At 59.1% G+C, this 21,229-nt stretch overlaps 2 protein-coding genes across 3 annotated transcripts in view; one reads left to right on the plus strand and one right to left on the minus strand.

Moving 5' to 3' along the window:
• On the plus strand, positions 1-8,858 carry ADISSP (adipose secreted signaling protein). Of its 2 annotated transcripts, none has more exon segments than NM_001245790.1 (6): positions 1-26; positions 1,052-1,130; positions 3,645-3,799; positions 5,198-5,336; positions 7,610-7,726; positions 8,305-8,847. In NM_001245790.1, coding segments are annotated over 5 exon segments (531 nt in total). In that variant the 5' UTR covers positions 1-26; positions 1,052-1,111; the 3' UTR covers positions 8,406-8,847.
• HSPA12B (heat shock protein family A (Hsp70) member 12B) overlaps positions 8,787-21,229 on the minus strand; it is a 20,184-nt gene continuing 7,741 nt past the window's right edge. The window contains exons 4-13 of the mRNA XM_030270422.4: positions 20,204-20,328; positions 19,362-19,548; positions 19,002-19,106; positions 18,593-18,709; positions 17,175-17,346; positions 15,287-15,373; positions 14,898-15,002; positions 12,841-13,099; positions 12,552-12,655; positions 8,787-11,642 (exon numbers count right to left, since the gene is read on the minus strand). Of these exons, the coding sequence (XP_030126282.4) occupies positions 11,002-11,642; positions 12,552-12,655; positions 12,841-13,099; positions 14,898-15,002; positions 15,287-15,373; positions 17,175-17,346; positions 18,593-18,709; positions 19,002-19,106; positions 19,362-19,548; positions 20,204-20,328 (1,902 nt within the window). The 3' untranslated portion in view covers positions 8,787-11,001. The remainder of the gene's footprint in view (positions 11,643-12,551; positions 12,656-12,840; positions 13,100-14,897; positions 15,003-15,286; positions 15,374-17,174; positions 17,347-18,592; positions 18,710-19,001; positions 19,107-19,361; positions 19,549-20,203; positions 20,329-21,229) is intronic.

The raw sequence follows: 21,229 nt of genomic DNA on the forward strand, positions 1-21,229 counted from the left end.
GGGAAGCGGGCGGCGGGCGCGGCGGGGTGAGCGGGGCGCGGCGACACCGGGGGGACACCGGGGGACAACGGGGACACCGGGGGACACCCGGGGGGTGGCAGAGGGGACCGCGGAGGCCCCGCGGAGGGGCTGGCGGGCCGCGGGTGGTGGCGGAGGTGAAACGCGGCTGGGAGCGCTCGGCAAAGGGGGGTGGGGACAGTGGCGGGCGCGGTGTCCCCTCCTGGGTGACAGCTCTGCTTGTCCCCCGGTATGGCTCGAGGAGCCCCCAAATCCCTGGATTTCCCTCGCTCCATCCCCCCCCCTTCCATTCCAGCTGGGTTTTCTTTTATCCCGGTTTTTTTCCCGAAATTTTGGGGGGTTTTTCCCCCCCACACGGATTTCCCGGCGTTTTGGGGTTTCTGCTTCCCAATCCCTGCCGGTATTCCCGGTCCCATGGGGCGATCCAGGAAGGAGAAGGAGGTTTGACCTTCCAATTCCAGGGTTGTTTTGGGGTTTTTTTTGTTTATTTTTGGGTTTTTTTGGGATGTCACATCCCTAATTCCCGGCTGGCGGTGGCACCTCCGCGCGCCGCTTATCCCGGGAAAAATCGATTTGGGAAAGGCTCCAAGTTTGGGATGTGATCTCCCATTTATCCCGGGAAAAACAATTGGGAAAGGCTCCAAGTTTGGGATGTGATCTCCCATTTATCCCGGAAAAACAAATTGGGAAAGGCTCCAAGTTTGGGATGTGGTCTCCCGTTTATCCCGGGAGAAGCGATCTTTTTTTTGGGTTGTTTTTTTTTTTTGGGGGGGGGGGGAAGGAGAGAAAAAGGGGGAAACTGAGGCACGCGCGCGGGGGGGAGGGAATTCCCTAATTCCCGCTTTTCCCGGAGATTTGGGATGAGGAGGGAATGTCCATTCCAGGCCTGGCGCTGCCCGCAGCATCGGGGCCACCTCGGGGACACCTCGGGGACACCTCGGGGCCACCTCGGGGCCACCACCACCGCAATGGGGTGGGAATATGGGAATTGGCGCCTTCCCATTCCCACCCTATTCCCACCCCATTCCCGCAGAATTCCCGGACGATGCCCCCCGGCCGCTGACATTGGGGACAGCGACATCGCAGGGGACAGATGGCGACAGCCGGCAAGGGTGAGTCCCCAAATCCCCTCCCTGTCCCCGGATCCCGGGATTTGGGGTTTTCCCGGAGCTTTTGGGGTCCTTCTGAGCCTATCCCGGGATTTGGGGTTTTCCCGGAGCTTTTGGGGTCTCCCTGTCCCTGTCCAGGGATTTGAGGGACCCCAAAAGCGCTTTGGGGTGAGACAAATCCCAAGGAATCTTTGTGGGATTCCACTCCGGGAATTTCCCTGGGAATGGGGCTGGGGGCGGTGGGATGAGGCCGAGAGAGCCTCAGGAGATTCCCGGGAAAAAAAAGAGTTGGGAACATCCTGGAGGGGACCCTGAGACCCCCTGGGGGGATGCGGGGACCTTGAGTCCAGCAGGTTCTGATCCCACAAATCCCTGATCCCAGAAATCCCAGATCCAAGGGATTCTGTGATACCAGAAATCCCAGATCCCACAAATCCCAGATCCAGGGGATTCCCTGATCCCACAAATCCCAAATCAAATGGATTCCCTAATCCCAGAAACTCCAGATCCCAGAAATCCCAGGTCCATGGGAATCCCTGGTCCCACAAATCCCTGATCCCATAAATCCCTGATCCCATAAATCCCTGATCCAGGGAATCCCTAATCCCAGAAATCCCTGATCCCACAAATCCCAGATCGAGGGGATTCCCTGGTCCCATAAATCCCTGATCCAGGGGATTTCCTGCTCCCAGAAATCCCAAATCCAAGGGAATCCCAGATCGCACAGACCCCTGATCCCACAAATCCCAGATCCCACAAATCCCAGACCCAGGGAATTCCCTGATCCCACAAATCCCTGATCCCATAAATCCCTGATCCAGGGGATTTCCTGCTCCCAGAAATCCCAAATCCAAGGGAATCCCAGATCCCACAAATCCCAGACCCAGTGATTCCCTGATCCCACAAATCCCAGATCCAGGGGATTCCCTAATCTCAGAAATCCCAGATCCCACAAATCCCGGATTCCACACATCCCGGATCTAGGGGATTCCCTGATCCCCATATATCTCAGCTCCCATAAATCCCAGATCCAATGGATTCCCTAATCTCATAAATCCCAGATCCCATCAGGGGATCCAGCGGATCCCTGGCTGCCACCCCTGCCTGTCCCTGCTGTCCCCTCCCGGGGCCACCCCAAATCCCCAAATCCCCAAATCCCCAAATCCCCAAATCCCGATCCCCCCATTCCCGCTCTCCCCGGAGGCTCCGCGCCCCAAATGTCCCCAAGTGCCACCGGGGTGACAAAGGCTTATTTGGGATCATCGGGGCTTTGGGATCGGGATTGCCGGGCTGGGATCGGGATTTGGGATCCGCGCGGATCCTTCGGGATGGCCGCGGCGCCGTCCCGCAGAGTCCCCCGCGTGTGTCCCCGCGTGTGTCCCCACGCTGTCACCGTGTCCCTCGCTGTCCCCCCGGGAGTGCGGCTCATTAAAGCCCGGCTCATTAACGCCCGGCTCATTAAAGGCCGGGATTGCCGGCGCTGCCAGCACAAAGAGCCTTTTCTTCAGGCGACAAGGGAGGCGACAATCTGCTGCTGGCGGCGGTGACAATCTGCTGCCAGCTGGGAGCGGGGCTCGGCGGGAGGAGGAGGAGGAGGAGGAGGAGGAGGAGGAAGGGGCGGATTTTCCATGGAAGCGGCGCACGTGGAAAATCCCACGGGATCTGGGCCTCCGTGGGGACAGCGCTGTCCCCAAGCTGGTGGCCTGTCTTGCTGGCCTGTCACAGCCGTGTCACCTCCCCTGTGTCACCTTCGCCGCGCAGCCCGAGGAGGGAGCGGAGTCTGCTGAGCCTGGGGACGCTTGGGGACACTTGGGGACCTTCTGGACATCAGCTGGTGGCACTTCCACGCTCTCCCCCCTTCTCACCTGTCCCCATGTCCCCAGCCTGTGTCACTTGTCCTAAGGACATCACAGGAGGGAACAGAGTCTGCCGAGCCTGGGGACATTTGGGGGCACTTGGGGACACTTGGGGGCACTTGGGGACATTTGGGGACACTTGGGGGACCTGCTCAGAGAGAAGCTGGCTGTGGTCACTTTGTCACCTGTGTCCCTCTGTCCCTGTGTCACTTGTCCTGAGGACATCACAGAAGGGAGCAGAGTCTGCCGAGCCTGGGGACACTTGGGGGCACTTGGGGACAATTGGGGACACTTGGGGACCTTCTGGACATCAGCTGGTGGCACTTCCATGCTCTCCCCCCTTCTCACCTGTCCCCTGCCACCAGTCACCTGTGTCCCCATGTCCCCAGCCTGTGTCACTTGTCCTAAGGACATCAAAGGAGGGAACGGAGTCTGCCGAGCCTGGGGACACTTGGGGACATTTGGGGACACTTGGGGGCCCTCTGGACATCAGCCAGCAGCAGGTCCCTGCTCGGAGAGGAGCTGGCTGTCCCCACAGGTCCCCTGTGTCCCAGGTGACACAGGGAGGGGGTGACAGGGAAGCCTCTCCTGGTGCCACCAGCGCGAGGCCACCTCCCCTGGGGACACGGCTGTGACCGGGCGGGGGTTTTGTCACCTGCAGGCAGCAAGGGGAAGGGGACAGGAGTGCGCTTCACCCCCGAGGGGACACAGGGCCACCCCCAGGAGGGGACACAGGGCCACGTCCACTTCCAGGAGCAGCTGCACGACTCGGCCGTGATGGTGACACAGGACAAGGACGGCCACTTCCTCGTCAAGGTGGGGGACAGGGGGACAACATGGGGGTGTCACCGTCCCCTGGGGACTCCGGGGCTGCCAACTCCCAAAAATTCCCGGATTTTGAGGCGTCCCCACGCCAGAATTCCGTGTCATTCCCTAGGGCTGCTCTGAGGGCACCAACTCCAGATTGTCCCCAGTGTGACAGTGCCACGTTTGGGTGGCGTTGGGGACACGGGGGACACGTGGCACTGTCCCCTCCGCCCCGTTTTGGGGCCGCTCCGGATCCCAGCAGGGCCATTCCCAGCTTTTCCCGGTTATCCCGCGGGTGGAACGGCTCCGGGGGCGGTGCCAGCGGGTGGGGGACAAAGTGCCACCCGCGGTGCCACCAACGTGTGGCACCTGCAGCTGCCACCGGCGCTGAGTCAGAGCCTCGTGGCCGGAATTCCATCCCAAATCCGGCGCTGCCTCCGGGGGCGGCCCTCGTGGTTTTCCCACCGCGTGACGAGGGGGGTGGCAGTGCCACCCACGGGGACACGCGGAGGGGTCCCTGGTGGGGCTGGGAAAAGAAGATCCCGCTTGTTTTTCCGGGATTTTAAAGGGATAAATCCCTTTAAAATTAATCCCCAGGATGGTTTTGGGGAGGGGGGTGGGGAAAGAGCTTGGAGCTCATCTCGGTTCCTTGGACACTTCCAGGGATACGGGGGCAACCACTGAAAATTTGGGAATTTCAGCCCAATTCCTTCCCAAAATCCCACCCCAAATGTCCCCATTCCCTCTGTCCCTGTCCTTAGTCCCTCTCCATCTCTCCTGGAGCCCCTTGAAGCTCTGGAAAGTTCTCCCTGCATCCTTTTCCGTCTTTTTGGGATGATCCCAGCCTCGGGGGGATTTTGGGAATTCCATCCTCTGAATCCTGGCCCCGGATTTTTTTTTTTTTTTTTTTTTTTTTTCCCCTCAGAGATCGTTCCCAGCTCTCTCCCTTCCCAAAATGGATTTTTCCAAGGCTCCGGAAGGCTCTGCTTTTTGTCATGACAGCAGAAAAATTCCATGGGAAGAGGCGCTCCAGCCTTTTCCAGGAACAGCTGGAAAAGCTCTCCCTGCTCCTGTGACATCCATGGGTCGTTATTCCCAGAATTTTGTCCCAAAATTCCATATTTTTCTTGGGTTTTTTGGGGGCAAAATCACCTTTTCCTGATTTATTTCTGAAATAATTCCTATTATTTCCTAAATTAACTCCTATTTATTATTTCCTGACTATTTTAGGGCACAAATCCCTTCCCTCCAACACGGATTTAAGCGGGGGAATGTTTAGGATACAATTCCCCCTCTCCAGGTGCTGTCCCCGCCTTCCTTGGGGACTCTCTACTGTCCCTTGTCCCCAAGGGGGGGGTGACAATGACACCCCAGCCGTGGTGTCACCCCCATATCCCGCTTTTCCAGGTGGGATTCCTGAAGATCCTCCACAAGTACGAGATCACCTTCCAGCTGCCCCCCGTGCCCAACCTGGGCAAGGACGTTTGTCCCCTCCCTGTCCCCAACCCCAACCTGCGCATCATCAGCGTCACCTCCCTGCCGGAAGGTACCGTGTCCCCTCCTTGTCCCCAGTGTCCCCAGAGGGGGCAAGGCCACACCCAGGTGTCCCCTCAGTGTCTCGGCGAGATGACAATTCCTTGTCCTCAGGGTCCCTGATGTCCCCAAGCTCCGTTATTTTGTTGTTGTTGGGATTTTCCTTTCCTGGGGGACAGGGATCGCTCCAAGAGGTGCCACCCTCTACTTTGGGGACAATTGGGTGCTGCCACATCCATCCATGGGATTCCCGGAGCCTGGGGACAGCTGAGTGTCACCCTGGGTGGGGTGGCAGTTCCTTGGGGACACGGGCTCCGCTCTGAGGACACCACAGGTCCCCGAGGCCACCTCGGTCCCATCCCAGTTGTCCCACAGCCAATGGATGCTGTGTCCCACATCCCTGTCCCCTCGGGGCCATCGGTGTCACCTCCCAGCAGTGGGGACAGAGCTTTTCCCACCCACCACTGGCTCCATCCCAAAAAAGCTTTAGGGTTTGTTTGGAGATGCCCAACAGTGGTTGGGATCGGGATCAGGATCAGGATTAGGATCAGGGGTGGGGGGCTGGACCGGGATGGGGATCCGGGATTGGGGCTGGGATTGGAGCTGGGATCTGGACTGGGAATGGGATCAGAGCGGGATTGGAGCTGGGATTGGGATTGGAGCTGGTATTGAGAAAGGAGCTGGGATCAGGACTGGAGCCAGGATTGGGATTGGAGCCAGAATCAGGATTGGAGCCAGGATTGGGATTGGAGCTGGGATCAGGATTGCAGCCAGGATTGGGATTGGAGCTGGGATCAGGATTGGAGATAAAATTGGGATTGGAGCTGGGATTTGGAGCAGGATTGGGATCAGAGCCGGAATTGGGGCTGGTATCAGGATTGGAGCCGGAATCGAGATTGCAGTTGGGTCGGGACTGGAGCCAGGATCAGGATTGGAGCTGGGATTGGGACTGGAGCTGGGATTGGGATTGGAGCTAGGATCAGGATTGGAGTTGGGATCAGGATTGGAGCTGGGATTGGGATTGGAGCTGGGATTGGGATTGGAGCTGGGATCGGGACTGGAGCCAGGATTGGGATTGGGATTGGAGCTGGGATCAGGATTGGAGCTGGGATCTGGATTGGGATTGGGATTGGGATCAGGATTGGAGCTGGGATTAGGATTGGAGCTGGGATTGGGATTGGAGCTGGGATTAGGATTGGATCTGGGATCGGGATTGGAGCTGGAATCAGGATTGGAGCTGGGATCAGGATTGGAGCAGGGATTGGGATTGGAGCTGGGATTGTGATTGGAGCTGGGGATCGGGATTGGAGCTGGGATTGTGTTTGGAGCTGGGATCGGGATTGGAGCTGGGATTGGGATTGGAGCTGGGATCGGGATTGGAGCTGGGATCGGGATTGGAGCTGGGATTGGGATTGGAGCTGGGATCGGGATTGGAGCTGGGATCAGGATTGGAGCTGGGATCGGGATTAGAGCTGGGATCGGGATTGGAGCTGGGATTGGGATTGGAGCTGGAATCAGGATTGGAGCTGGGATCAGGATTGGAGATAAAATTGGGATTGGAGCTGGGATCGAGACCGGGATTGGGATCAGAGTGGGATTGGAGCTGGTATCAGGATTGGAGCAGGAATCGGGATTGCAGCTGGGATCGGGACTGGAGCTGGGATTGGGATTGGAGCTAGGATTGGGACCAGGTTTGGAGCCATGATTGGGATGGGAGATGGAATTGGGATTAGGATTGGATCTGGGATCAGGATTGGAGATAAAATTGGGATTGGAGCTGGGATTGGGATTGGAGCTGGGATTGGGTTTGGATCTGGGATCAGGGTTGGAGATAAAATTGGGATTGGAGCTGGGATCGGGATTAGAGCTGGGATCGGGACTGGAGCCAGGATTGGGATTGGGATTGGGATTGGAGCTGGGATCAGGATTGGAGCCAGGATTGGGATTGGAGCTGGGATCAGGATTTGAGCTGGGATCAGGATTGGAGATTGGGATTGGGATTGGGATCAGGATTGGAGCTGGGATCGGGATTGGAGCCAGGATTGGGATTGGGGCCGGGATTGCAGCTGGGAGTTCAGGGAGGGGAGGGAAAGTTCAGGGAGGTGCAGGCAGGCACAGGCAGGGTGGGAAAGGTTCAGGGAGGGCAGGGAAAGTTCAGGAAGGCAGAGGCAGCATGAGGAGGGCACGGGCAGGATGAGGATGGCACGGGCAGGGTGAGGAGGGCACGGGCAGGGTGAGGAGGGCACGGGCAGGGCTCCAGCAGCTTCTCGGTGTCCCCGGTGCCAGGGCACAACGTGCGCTGCGAGTACACAGCGCACAAGGAGGGGGTGCTGAAGGAGGAGCTGCTCCTGGCCGGACACAGCCCCACCCACATCAAGGTCACCGTCCAGGCCCGGGTCATGGGTAAGGGGCTCTGGGAGGGGGTCCTGGGGTCCCTCCCCGTCCCCTTCCCCCCACCCCAGGCCCAGCCACTCTTCCCAGTTGTCCCAGTTCAGGCGTGGCGCTGTCCTTGCTGAGGAATTACCCAAAACGGGTGATTTCATCCCAAAAATTCCCCAGCCTGGGGGTTGAGGAGAGCCCTGGGAAGGGGTGAAGGGAGGGGGTAAGGGGTGACCCCAATGTCCCCGGGGTTCCTGTGCTTGGCTGGGTTCCCCCCGTTTGTCCCTGGGACCCCCAGCTTGTCCCTGGGATGTCCCCTTTGTCCCTGGAACCCCTTTTCCATTGGCACCTCCCCCATCCCTGGGACCCTCCCTAAAAACCCCAATACCCCCTTGCTCCCCGTGTCCCCCACCCCATATCCCAGCCACCCCCAGCCCCCTGCGATTGTCACCACAGCGGTGACACAAGGGACAGCACATCCCCCACCCACCCGGGCCCAACATTGCTGGGATGAACCAACCCCTGCGAGCCTAAAAACCCCCCAAAACCCCTTAAAAAGGGACAGCGAGCTGTCCCCGAGCCACGTCCCCCGATGTCCCCAGACCGCCACCACGGGACGCCGATGCTCCTGGACGGGGTGCGCTGCGTGGGAGCCGAGCTGGAATACGACTCGGAGCAGAGCGACTGGCACGGCTTCGACTGACCCCAAACCCCACCCCGGGGGACCCCAAAGTCCCCAAAAGCACAAGGACGGTCCCCAAAGCGGGTGGGGAGCACCCCCTTGTTGCTGCTGCCGCTGCTTCGCCCTCACCCCGCAGCCCGGGGGGGTTTTGGGGGAATTGTGCCTCTTGGGGTGGGAATCTTCCTCTTCTCTGGGGTGGGCCAGGAATTTTGCCTGTGGAATGTGGGGTGGGAGCGGGGAGTCCCCCGTGGTTTCGGGGTTGGGGCCGTGCCCCCCAGCCGTGTCCTTGTGTTGCTGCCAGCGCCTCTTTTTTGGGTTTTTTCTCCGATTTTTCTCCAATTTTTCCTGGTTTTTTCCCCCTCTTTTCCCATTTTTTTTCTCCTCGTGGTACAAGGACCAGGAGCAGTTTCAGGAAGTTTTATGTGCCTACACATATACATATATATATATATATAAATATAAAGATATCTTATATGCCTGGAGGGGGTTAAAGTACAAAATCCCACCTCGGGAAGGAGGAAAATCCCACTGGGAATGGGCTGGGAGCCCAAATCCCCTCCATGAACCTGCCCAGAGGGACAGGGGACAACCCCAGGTGGACAATCCCAAATAGTCCTGGATGGGGGATGGGGAAGGGTCATGAGGGAAATTCCAGTTAAAGTGGGGCTGGGAGAGGATGGGGGGCAGGGACTGGGGTCCCCAGGATAAGTGGGGGGTCTCAGTCTAGGAGGAAATCGATGGTGCCAGGTCCTGGTGTGGTGCCCACAGTGACAGGAGGTCTCAGCTGGGGTGGAAATTGATGGTGACAGCTCCAGGAAGGTCTCAGTTGGACACGAATTCCATGGTGGCATCTCCGGGAAGGTCTCAGTTGGACAGGAATTCCATGGTGGCATCTCCAGGAAGGTCTCAGTTGGACAGGAATTCCATGGTGGCATCTCCAGGAAGGTCTCAGTTGGACAGGAATTCCATGGTGGCATCTCCAGGAAGGTCGCAGTTGGACAGGAATTCCATGGTGGCATCTCCAGGAAGGTCTCAGTTGGACAGGAATTTTATGGTGGCATCTCCAGGAAGGTCTCAGTTGGACAGGAATTCCATGGTGGCATCTCCAGGAAGGTCTCAGTTGGACAGGAATTTTATGGTGGCATCTCCAGGAAGGTCTCAGTTGGACAGGAATTCCATGGTGGCAGCTCCAGGAAGGTCTCAGTTGGACAGGAATTCCATGGTGGCAGCTCCAGGAAGGTCTCAGTTGGACAGGAATTTCATGGTGGCATCTCCAGGAAGGTCTCAGTTGGACAGGAATTCCATGGTGGCATCTCCAGGAAGGTCGCAGTTGGACACGAATTCCATGGTGGCAGCTCCAGGAAGGTCTCAGTTGGACAAGACGTCCATGGTGGCAGGTCCCAGAGGTCCCCTAATGTTGGCGGGGTCTCAGCTGGAGATGAAGTTGATGGTGGCAGCTCCTGGGGGTGTCCCCACAATGACAGGGACTCTCAGTTGGACAGGATTCAGTGGTGGGAGATCCCAGGATGGCCTCAGTTGAAGATGAAGTCAGTGGTGGCATCTCCCAGTGGTCCCCACAATGGTGGTCCCAATGTCAGTTGGACAAGAAGTCCATGGTGGCATCTTCAGGGAGGTCTCATTTGGACAGGAAGTCAATGGTGGCAGCTCCCACGAGTGTCCCCACAATGACAGGACTCTCATTTGGAGATGAAGTTGATGGTGGCAGGTCCTGGGATTGTCCCCACAATGGCAGGGACTCTCATTTGGACAGGAAGTTGATGGTGGCATCTCCCAGGGTGACCCCACAATCACAGCATCCCTCAGGTGGAGATGAAGTCCATGGTGGCATCTCCAGGAGGGTCTCAGATGGACAGGAAATCAATGGTGGCAGATTCCAGGGATGTCTCCACAATGCCAGTGCCTCTCAGTTGGACAGGAAGTTGATGGTGGCAGGTCCTGGGAGTGTCCTCGTGATGACAGAGGGTCTCCATTGGAGATGAATTCAATGGTGGAGTCTCCAGGAAGGTCTGAGTTGGACAGGAAATCGATGGTGGCACATCCTGGGCAGTCCCAATTGGACAGGAAGTTGATGGTGGCACATCCTGGGTAGTCCCAATTGGACAGGAAGTCGATGGTGGCACATCCTGGGTGGTCCCAGTTAGACAGGAAGTCCATGGTGGCACATCCTGGACAATCCCAGTTGGACAGGAAGTCAATGGTGGCACATCCTGGACAATCCCAGTTGGACAGGAAGTCAATGGTGGCACATCCTGGGCAATCCCAGTAGGACAGGAAGTCAATGGCGGTGGCACATCCTGGGTAGTCCCAGTTGGACAGGAAGTCGATGGTGGCAGGTCCTGGGAGTGTCCTCATGATGACAAAGGGTCACAGTTGGAGATGAATTCAAAGGTGGAATCTCCAGGAAGGTCTGAGTTGGACAGGAAGTCGATGGTGGCACATCCTGGGTAGTCCCAGTTGGACAGGAAGTTGATGGTGGCACATCCTGGACAATCCCAGTAGGACAGGAAGTCAATGGTGGAAGGTCCTGAGCATGTCCCCATGATGGCAGAGGGTCGCAGTTGGAGATGAATTAAATGGTGGAGTCTCCAGGAAGGTCTCAGTTGGACAGGAAGTCGATGGTGGCCCTCACACTACGCGCCGTGCTCATGTCCAGCGCCGTCACCTTGATCTCGGTGTCCCCGAACTGCATGCTGGTGCGGATCTCGCGCCGGCCCCGCGCCGGGCCCGCGTCCCCCACGTCCCCCAGCTCCAGGCTGATGGTGCCGCACTTCCTGACACCGGGGTCAGTGATGTACACCACGTCATCGGTGTCACAGCAGTAGATGTTGATGATGGTCCGGCGCTGGCCGGGCCGTGCCGGGCAGTAGCTCCGCTGGACCACCTCACCCAACGCCACCGACTGGTCCACGGTGACGAACTTCTCGAAGATGTCGGTGCACCAGTTCTTGCCCTCCTTGACCAGCAGCTTCTCCCGCGGGTGCTTGCCCTCCACGAACTTGTTGAGGACCCCCACGCCGTAGGTGAGCGGGGAGCGGCGCACCCGCACCACGCCGGGGTCCAGGCCGAAGAGCACGGCCCCTTTGAGGATGGTCAGCCCCACGTCCTGCGGGACGATGACGCGGCAGCGGTGGCCGAAGGCGGCCTGCACCGCCCGCTGCAGCATGGCCGACTCGGCGAAGCCGCCCACCAGGAACAGGAATTTGATGCCGTGGACCTCGGGTTTCTTCAGGAGGGTGTCTGGAGTGGGGATAAAAGGGGAGGTTTGGAGGGTTGGGATGGTGGAGAAGGGGTGTGGGGAAGGGATGGGGGTGATGGGGGGGCCAGGGATGAGGGGAGCCCAGGAATGGGGGCAGTTCCAGGGATGGAATGGGGCTGAGGGACAGGGAGGGTTCCAGGGATAAAATGTTTCCAAGGAAAAGGGGAATTCCAGGGACAAGGAAGAGTTCCAGGCACAAGGGAAATTCCAGGGACAAGGAAGAGTTCCAGGGACAAGGGAGGGTTCCAGGGATAAAAGGTTTCCAGGGACAAGTGGAATTCCAGGAACAAGGGAGGGTTACAGGGACAATGGGGGTTCCCAGACAAGGTGGGTTACAGAGACAAGGGCTGGTCCTAGGAACAAGGGTGGTTCCAGGGATAAAAGGTTTCCAGGGACATGGGGAGTTCCAGGGACAAAAAATGGGGGATCCAGGAATGGGGAATTCCAGGGACAAGGTGGGTTCCAGAGACAGGAGTGTCCCAGGGGACAAAAAGGGTTCCAGGAACAGGGAAGGTCCCGTGGATGGGGGGGGCGGGGGGGGGGGGAAGGGGTCCCAGGCACAGCAGGGTCCCAGGGATAGGAGTGGAGTCACCAGGACAAAGGGGATCCCAGGGTGTGGGATTGTCCCAGGGATGAGGGAGATGTCTCAGGGAGAGATGGTCCCAAGGATGGGGGGCTCATAGGGACAGGGATGGTCCCAGGGACAGGAACGATTCCAGGGATGAATGGGCTCCCAGGAGTGGGGGGCATCCCCCAGGGGATGGGAATGATCCCAGGAATGGAGGGCTCCCAGTAACAGGGAAGATCCCAGGGATGAGGAGTGATCCCAGGGACAGGGGGTGGGACAGAGACAGGGGTTCCCCATGGATGGGCGTGCCCCCAGGCCCCACCGATGTGCTGGATGATGTGGGTGATGGTTGGCTGGAACAGCTCGTTCATGGCCTCGGGGGACATCCGCAGCATCCCTTGGGACGACCACTTCACCAGGTTGACACTGGGGACAGACAGAGGACCCAAGGGTGACCGGGGACTCCCACCTGGTCCTTCCCTGTCCTCTCCGCTCCCACACCTCCACCCCTATGCCACCTTTTCCTCCCTCTCCTGCCCTTTCCTACCCCAACGTCACTCCCACCGCGTCCCCACGCTCCCAAGGCGTTCCCAGCCCGTGTCACCCCTCACTTGCTCTTGCGGAGCGCAGTCTCGACGTTGTGGCCACGGTGTTTGCGGTAGAAGTCGATGAAGGAGAAGGGCAGGGAGATGTTGAGGGGGCTGGAGCGGCTCGGGGCGGCCGCGCGCTTCCGGGCCTCGAAGGCGATGGTCAGGTCCACCCAGGCTGCCGGACGCTTGGCCTTGAAGGTGGCGATGAAATCGTCCCCGAAGATGTGGCACAGAAGCTTCTCGAAGGCCAGGTCCACGCCCACGGCCCCGTAGGGACCTCCTGAGGGACCAGGGTGGGGTCAGGAGGTGGCCCTGTGGTAGCCATGTCCCCATGGCAGCCATGTCCCCCATCACCGCATTCTCCCACATCTCCATGTCCCCGTGCCCCACACATTCCCATGTCCCCGTGTCCTCCATCCCCGTGTCCCCATGGCACCCACACCCCCACATCCCCCATCCCCGTGTCCCCATGTCTCCTATGTCCCCCATCCTGATGTCCCCATGTCCCCCATGTCCCCCCCAACACCATATCCCCACATCCCCCACATTCCCATGCCCCCATGTCCTTCATCCCCACGTCCTTGTCTCCCCCATGTCCCCCATGTCCTCAGCTCCCCACACATCCCCATGGCACCTCTGTCACCATGTCCCCATGACCCTCATCCCGATGTCCTTCTGGCATCCATGTCCCCAAGTCCCCCACACGCCCCTGTCCCCCACACCCACCCTCCCCATCCTCCCTGCCCCATCTTGTCCCCCTAATCCACCCCTGTCCCCCCTGTCCCCCCAGCCCGTCCCCCCTTCCCTCTGTCCCCTCTCTGTCCCCTCGACTCGCTGCACTTCTCCCCGCCGCCACCAGGTGGCGCCACAGCCCCACCCACCACCCATTCGTGGGGCGGGGGAGGCCCTGTCCGGATTTGGTGTCCCAGCCCGGATTTGGTGTCCCAGCCGAGGTTTGGGGTCCCAGCCCGGGTTTGGGGTCACAGCCCGGGTTTGGGGTCCCAGCTGGTGTTTGGGGTCCCAGCTGGTGTTTGGGGTCCCAGCTCGGGTTTGGGGTCCAGCCGGGGTTTGGGGTCCCAGCCCGGGTTTGGGGTCACAGCTGGTGTTTGGGGTCCCAGCTGGTGTTTGGGGTCGCAGCCAGGGTTTGGGGTCCCATCCCGGGTTTGAGGTCCCACCCGAAGTTTGGGGTCCCAGCCAGGATTTGGGGTCCCAGACCGGATTTGGGGTGTCAGCTCGGGTTTGGGGTCCCAGCCCAGATTTGGGGTCCCAGCTCGGGTTTGGGGTCCAGCCGGGGTTTGGGGTCCCAGCCCGGGTTTGGGGTCACAGCCGAAGTTTGGGGTCCCAGCCAAGATTTGGGGTACCAGCCCAGGTTTGAGGTCCCTGCCCAGATTTGGGGTCCCAGCTCGGGTTTGGGTCCCAGCCCAGATTTGATGTCACAGCCTGGATTTGGGGTCCCAGCCCAGATTTGGGGTGTCAGCCCGGGTTTGGGGTCCCCACCAGGGTTTGGGGTCCCAGCTCGGGTTTGGGGTCCCTGTCTGGATTTGGGGTCCTAGCCAGGATTTAGGCTTCCAGCCAGGATTTGGAGTCCCAGCCCGTGTTTGAGGTCCCTGCCAGGGTTTGACGTGCCAGCCGGTGTTTGGGGTTCCAGCCTAGATTTGGGGTCCCAGCCAGGATTTGGGGTCCCAGCCCGGATTTGGGGTCCCAGCCCGGGTTTGAGGTCCCTGCCCGGATTTGGGGTTTCTGCAGGTGTTTGAAGTCCCAGCCCAGATTTGGGGTCCCAGCCCGGATTTGGGGTGTCAGCCCGGATTTGGGGTGTCAGCCCGGATTTGGGGTCCCCACCAGGGTTTGGGGTCCCTGCCAGGGGTTGGGGTCCCAGCCCAGATTTGGGATCCCAGCCAGGATTTGGGGTCCCTGCCCGGATTTGGGGTCCCAGCCAGGGTTTGGGGTGTCAGCCCGGGTTTGGGGTCCCCACCAGGGTTTGGGGTCCCCGCCAGGGTTTGGGGTCCCTGCCCGGATTTGGGGTCCCAAGAGGGTCCCGGAGCAGGGGACAAAAGGATGACCAGGGATGCCCATCCCACCCGAGGCTTTGTAGAGCTCCTTCAGCGTCCCCTGCGGCTTCTCGATCTGGTGCACGGTCAGATCCACCGTCCCCCCGCCACAATCGGCCACGATGTACCTGTCACCTGCACGGGGGGGACAGCGACAGGGTGGCGGTCCCCGCGACACCCACCCGCGAGGACCCAGAGCTGCGTTTTCCCAAAATATTGGGAATTGGGGTGGGCGGAGAGATGAAGGGATGGGATGGTGGCACAGAGACCTCACCCCTTCTGTGCGGTCAGGGACAGACCCCAACCGTGTCACCTTTGGGTGTTTGGGGGTGGCTGTGCCACGGAGAGGACATCCAGGGGGACCCCGGGATCTGGGAATCTCCAGTGAGGACCCTTCACCCGTGTCCCCAACCTCGTACCTGCCTGCATCTCCGACCAGAGTTCGCCCACGCCCGACTCCACCAGGAAGGTGCGGCTGTGCCGGGATCGCCGGAGCTGCTCCCGGGCTGGGGGACAGAGCCGGGGGTCGGCAGCGGGGTCAGGATCTCCCCCCACTTCCATGGGATCCACCCCACATCTGTGGGATCTCCCCATTTCAGTGGGATCCACCCCACATTAATGGGATCCACCCCACTTCCATGGGATCCACTCCACTTCCATGGGATCGATCTGATTTCCGTGGGATCCACCCCACTTCCATGGGATCTAGCCCAATTCCATGAGATCTATCCGATTTCCATGGGATCCACCCCACTTCCATGGGATCTATCCCACTTCCATGGGTTCTAGCCCATTTCCGTGGGATCCACCCCACTTCCATGGGATCCACCCCACTTCCATGGGATCCACCCCACTTCCATGGGAACCACCCCACTTCCATGGGATCCACCCCACTTACGTGGGATCCAGCCCATTTCCTGGGATCCACCCCACAATAATGGGATCCACCCCACTTCAGTGGGATCCCCCCATTTCCGTGGGATCCACCCCACTTCTATGAGATCCTCCCCACATTCATGGGATCCACCCCACATCCATGGGATCCACCCCACTTCTATGAGATCCTCCCCATATTCATGGGATCCCCCCACATCCATGGTACCCACCCCATTACCCTGGATCCGCCCCATTCCCGCTGTGGGGTCTGTACTGGGAGCACTGGTGACCGCTGCCCTCCAGCCAGGACCCCAATATGTCCCAGCTCCACCATGGATGGGCTGATCCCGCTTTCCCTCTGCCCTGCTGCGATCCCAAAGGATCCCCCCGGATCCCATGGGATCACCCTGTGCCCACCCTGGGCGATGCCACCTCCAGCTCAGACCCCACAGCCTGGGTGGGGTTTCCTCTGCTCCCCCCATCCCAGGGATATCAAAGCCACCCGGAAGGGCCGGGATGAGTTGGGAAAGATGGGGTTGTCCTGGGATATTTTTGGCATGTGTGGATAATTCCTCATCCTTGGGATCTGCTCGACCAACCCCATAAATCCCCCATGGGATCCCAAATCTCCATCTGGGATCGCCACCAGTGCATGGTGAGTCTGGGAATGGGGTCTTTGGGGCTGGGGGATCTCTGGGAATGGGGTTTCTGGGAACGGGGTCTCCGGGGAGGAGCAGTCTCTGGGAATGAGGTTCTGGGAATGGGGAAACCTGGGAATGGGGTCTTTGGGGCTGGGGGATCTCTGGGAATGAGGGGTCTGGGAATGGGGGAGCCTGGGAATGGGATCCTTGGGAAGGGAGGGTCTCTGGCAATGATGGATCTCTGGGAATGGGGAGATCTGGGAATGAGGGGGTCTGGGAATAAGGGGTCTCTGGGGATGGGGATCTCTGGGAATGGGGGATCTCTGGGAATGGGAGATCCCTGGGAATGAGGGATCTCTGGAAATGGGGGCGTGAGGGTTGGAAGTCTCTGGGAATTGGGGGTCTCTGGCAATAGGGGATCTCTGGGAATGGGGTTTCTGGCAATGGGGAGGATCTCTGGGGACAGGGGTTCTCTGGGAATGGGGAAATCTCTGGGAATGGGGTCTTTGGCAACAGGGCTTCTGGAAATAGGGTTTCTGGGAATGGGGTCCCTGGCAATGGGATTTCTGTCAATGGGGATGATCTCTGAGAATGGGGAATCTCTGGGATTGGGGTTTCTGGCAATGGGGGGGATCTCTGGGGACAGGGGATCTCTGGGAATGGGGTCTCCGGGGACTTCCCCAGCCACGGCAGCTGATGGACCCTCCAGACCTGGCATGCGGGGCCAGAACCCATTTCCTTCTCCACGAGCCCCCGGTCCTGTCCCGACCCCATTCCCTGCGCCCCTCACCCTGCCGGAAGCTGGAGTCGATGGGGTGGGGGGGCTCGGCCCCGTTGGCCGGGGGGCGGCAGCTCAGCTCGATCAGTTGGTGCAGCCGCAGCTTGCGGCAGTAAATGGAGGCGGCCTCGGGCTCCAGCGCGATCAGAAGCTGCTCCGGCGTCTCCGGGGACACCAGCCCGGCCTGCGGGGACACGTGGTGACAGGGCAGGGAGGGGACGGGGAATGGGAGGTCCCAGGTGTGTCCCCATCCCCTTGGTGCTCACATGGATCTGGAATTGTGGAATGCGGGAGGACCTAAAACTCGCCAAGATGTGAATGTTCACCCAAAAACTCAACCGACCAATCGACCGCCCGACCCGTGACTAGGCAGCTCAACCAACAACCCAAACATGCAGGTGACCATCCAACCACTCAACCTGCCATAGATCCACCCAACCATCAAACCAACCACCCAGCTGACCACCCAATGACCTGACCACCCAACCTACCACCCAACAAACCAACCACCTCACCAGCCAACTAACTATCCAACCAACCAATGACCTCACCACCCAACCAACCACCAAACCAATGACATCACCACCAAACCAACCACCCAACCAATGACTTGACCACGAAACCAACCATCCAACCAATTGATGACCTCACCACCCAACCACCCAACTAAACCATCCAACCACCCAACTAAGCGTCCAACCAACCACACAACCAAAGACCTGACCTCCAAACCAACCACCTGCTCAATCATCCAACTGCTCAACCAATGAACCAGCCAACCAATGACCCAACCAATGTCCTGAACACCAAACCAAGCACACAACCAACCAACTGCTCAGCCAATGACCCAACCACCAAACTAATCACCCAACCAATCACTGAACTGCTCAACCAGCCACCCAACCAATGACCCACCCATTCAACCATCCAACCAACCTCTCAACCAACACATTGAACAACAACCCAACCACTCAATGAGAGAACTGCTCAGCCAATGACCTAGCACCAAACCAACCACCCAACCACTGAACAATTCAACCAACCACCCAACCATCCACGTAACCACCCACCTGGTGAATTATCCACCTGCTCACCCAACAATTTTTGGTAGGTTTGGGTTGGAAGGACCTTAAATTCCATCCCATTTCACCCTCTGCCACGGGCAGGGACACCTCCCACTGTCCCAGGTTGCTCCAAGCCCCAGTGTCCAACCTGGCCTTGGTCACTCCAGGGATCCAGGGGCAGCCACAGCAAATCTGGGAATTCCATCCCAGCCCCTCCCCACCCTCCCAGCCAGGAATTCCATCCCAAGATCCCACCTAACGCTACACTCTGACAGTGGCAATTCCATTTGAGGGAGGAAGGGGATGCCCTGGAGACCACAACCCCTGCGAGGGTCACCACGTGGTCACCCTCCAGAGTCCCCCCACCTTGTAGGCCGCTTCCCGCATGAACTGCTTGGCCGGCTGCTTCCAGATGGCCGGCACGGTGAGGACCCAGCGGATGGCATCGCTCTCGGGCAGGGACGGGCACTGGTCCTTCAGTTCCTGCCGGGGGACAAGCAGGAGGTGACACCTGGGGGCTCCCGGTGAATCACGGAATGGTTTGGGTTGGGAGGGACCTTAAATCCTATCCAGTCCCACCCAGGGACACCTCCCGTGATCCCAGGTCGCTCCAAGCCCCCGTGTCCAACCTGGCCTTGGACACTTCCAGGGATGGGGCAGCCACAGCAGATCTGGGAATTCCATTCCAGGGCCTCCCCACCCTCACATGGAGTGCACAGGGAGGACACTGAGGATTCCATTTGGGGAGGAGGAGGAGGGATGGAGGTGGCCCCACCTGCACCGCGTGCTGCTTGAAGAAGCGCAGCGCGTGGGCGAACACCTCCAGCGCCGGCATCTTCTTGCCATTGACAGCTTCCAGCTCAGTTTTCATGGTCAGATCCTGCCGGGAGCAGCAAATGGATCACACGAGGGGCTGGGAGGTGGCCGGATCCATCACCAAATCTCGGGAATTTGCTCCAGTACATGAAGCTTTGTGCAGCCACATCCACCCACCCTGGAGCAGCTCGGATGGGAGAACCTCAAATTCACCCCCTAAAATGGGCTAAAATGGGTTTCTTCCCAAAATTTCAATTCCCAGCCCGGCCAGGATCCCCCTGAGAACATCAGGAACATCAGGATGGGAGCAGGGACTCACACTGGTGCTGTGGATCTTCATCTTAAACTTCTCGAAGTAGAACCAGTCGCGGGCCTCCTCGGGGTCCAGGTCGTGGTAGTAATCGCGGGCGGTGTAGCCGAAGCTGTGGAATGTCCCCTCTGGGGTCAGCAGGAGGCTGGTGGGGGTCTTCTGGTTGGCCACGCCCGGGTCCCCTCCCTCCCATTTCCTGCAAAGAGAAGCCGGAGCAGGTGAAATTCCAGGGAATGGGTCCTGCCAGGTTTAATTAGTTTCTGTGGACGTGGTCTGAAGGACCTTAAAGGGGGACAAAGGAGGAGGGGTGATCCCACTCCATCCTCCAAGGAATTTCATGGAGTCCCAGACTAGTTTGGGCTGGGAGGGACCTTGAAGACCACTGAGTGCCACCCCCTGCCATGGCAGGGATCCATTCCAATCCCAGGTGAATCCAGGTCGATCCAACCTGGCCTTGGGCACTTCCAGGGATCCAGGGGCAGCCACAGCAAATCTGGGAATTCCAGCCCAGCCAGGAATTCCTTGCCAAGATCCCAGCCCAATCTCCCCTTTCCCAGTGGGAGCCATTCCCTGGCTCCTGTCCCTCTGTCCCTTGTCCCCAGTCCCTCTCCAGCTCTCCTGGAGCCCCTTCTGGGACTTTGAGCATTCCCTGGAATTTTCCCTTCTCCAGGGGAACATTCCCAGCTCTCCCAGCCTGGCTCTAGAGCAAAGGGGCTTCAGTCCTTGGAGTATCCTCACCCCACACCTCCCAACCACCGCTTCCAGGAACCATCTCCCATCAACCCAACTTCTGACCATTTTGGGGCCATAAAGGTCCTTTCCCAGCTCCGAGGCCTCTGACAGGTCCTCACCTCATCATGTGGATGGCCTCGGGGTCGCTGGTGAAGCTGAAGGCGTAACCGCTGGAGGTGGTGCCAAAGTCGATGGCCACCACCACGGAGAAGGACGGGGTCTGCTGGGAACGTGCCTCGCTCCGCTGGAAGGCAAGGAATGGGATCAAGCACTCAACTGGGACTGGGCAATTCCAGAAAAGCAGCAAAAACCCCAGGAACAGGCTCATTTCCCCAGGATTTTCAGGATTTTTCCTGTATTTTCACCCAGTTTGAGGATTTCCTGATGAGTGATTCTTCTTCTTACACATCTTCTACTCATTGGGAAAAGCATCTCCCGTGTCCCATGGGGTGGCAGTGGTCATTCCCAAAGGTGGTTCCCATGGGACACAGGGATTTGGGCAGTCCTGGAGGGGGATGGGTGCCCATGGGAGCAGCCAGGGTGGTCGGGGGCTCCTGTTTTTATTGTGCTGAGCCCCCCTCACTTGGACCCTGAAATTGGAGCCAAGATTCCCAAAAACCTTCCCTGTGTCTGGTCTCGCTCCAAGGGACATTGTCCCAGGTGTCCCCAAGGGTCGCTGAACCCAAACCATTCCCTGCTCCCCATCTTGGACTAGGTGACATCATCTCAGGTGTCCTCATGTGTCACCCAACTAAAATCTTTTCCTGTGTCCAGTTTTTCTCCAAGGGACATTGTCCCAGGTGTCCCCAAGGGTCATTGAATCCAAACTGTTCCCTGCTCCCCATCTTGGATGAGGTGACACCATCCCAGGTGTCCCCAAGGGTCACCCAACCAAAATCCTTCCCTCTGTCCAGTCTCGCTCCAAGGGACATTGTCTGAGGTGTCCCCAAGAGTCACCCAGATGAAAACCTTGCCTGTGTCCAGTCTCGTTCCAGGGGACATTGTCCTAGGTGTCCCCAGGGTCACCCAGCCAAAAAACTTCCCTGTGTCCAATCTCACCTTGTCCCAGGTGTCCCCAAGGCTCACCAAGCTGGAAATCCCCCTGGCCCAGGCGTTTTGGGATGTTCCCACCACTGCTCCCACAC

The sequence above is a fragment of the Taeniopygia guttata genome, chromosome 4 (genome assembly GCF_048771995.1).
Source record: "Taeniopygia guttata chromosome 4, bTaeGut7.mat, whole genome shotgun sequence".
NCBI classification, from domain to species: Eukaryota; Metazoa; Chordata; class Aves; order Passeriformes; family Estrildidae; genus Taeniopygia; species Taeniopygia guttata.

Coding starts and splice junctions, on each gene's coding strand:
- ADISSP (XM_041715499.2), top strand. Junction 3,800..5,197: donor ACGGCCACTTCCTCGTCAAG/GTGGGGGACAGG, acceptor CCGCTTTTCCAG/GTGGGATTCCTGAAGATCCT. Junction 7,727..8,304: donor CGTCCAGGCCCGGGTCATGG/GTAAGGGGCTCT, acceptor CGATGTCCCCAG/ACCGCCACCACGGGACGCCG.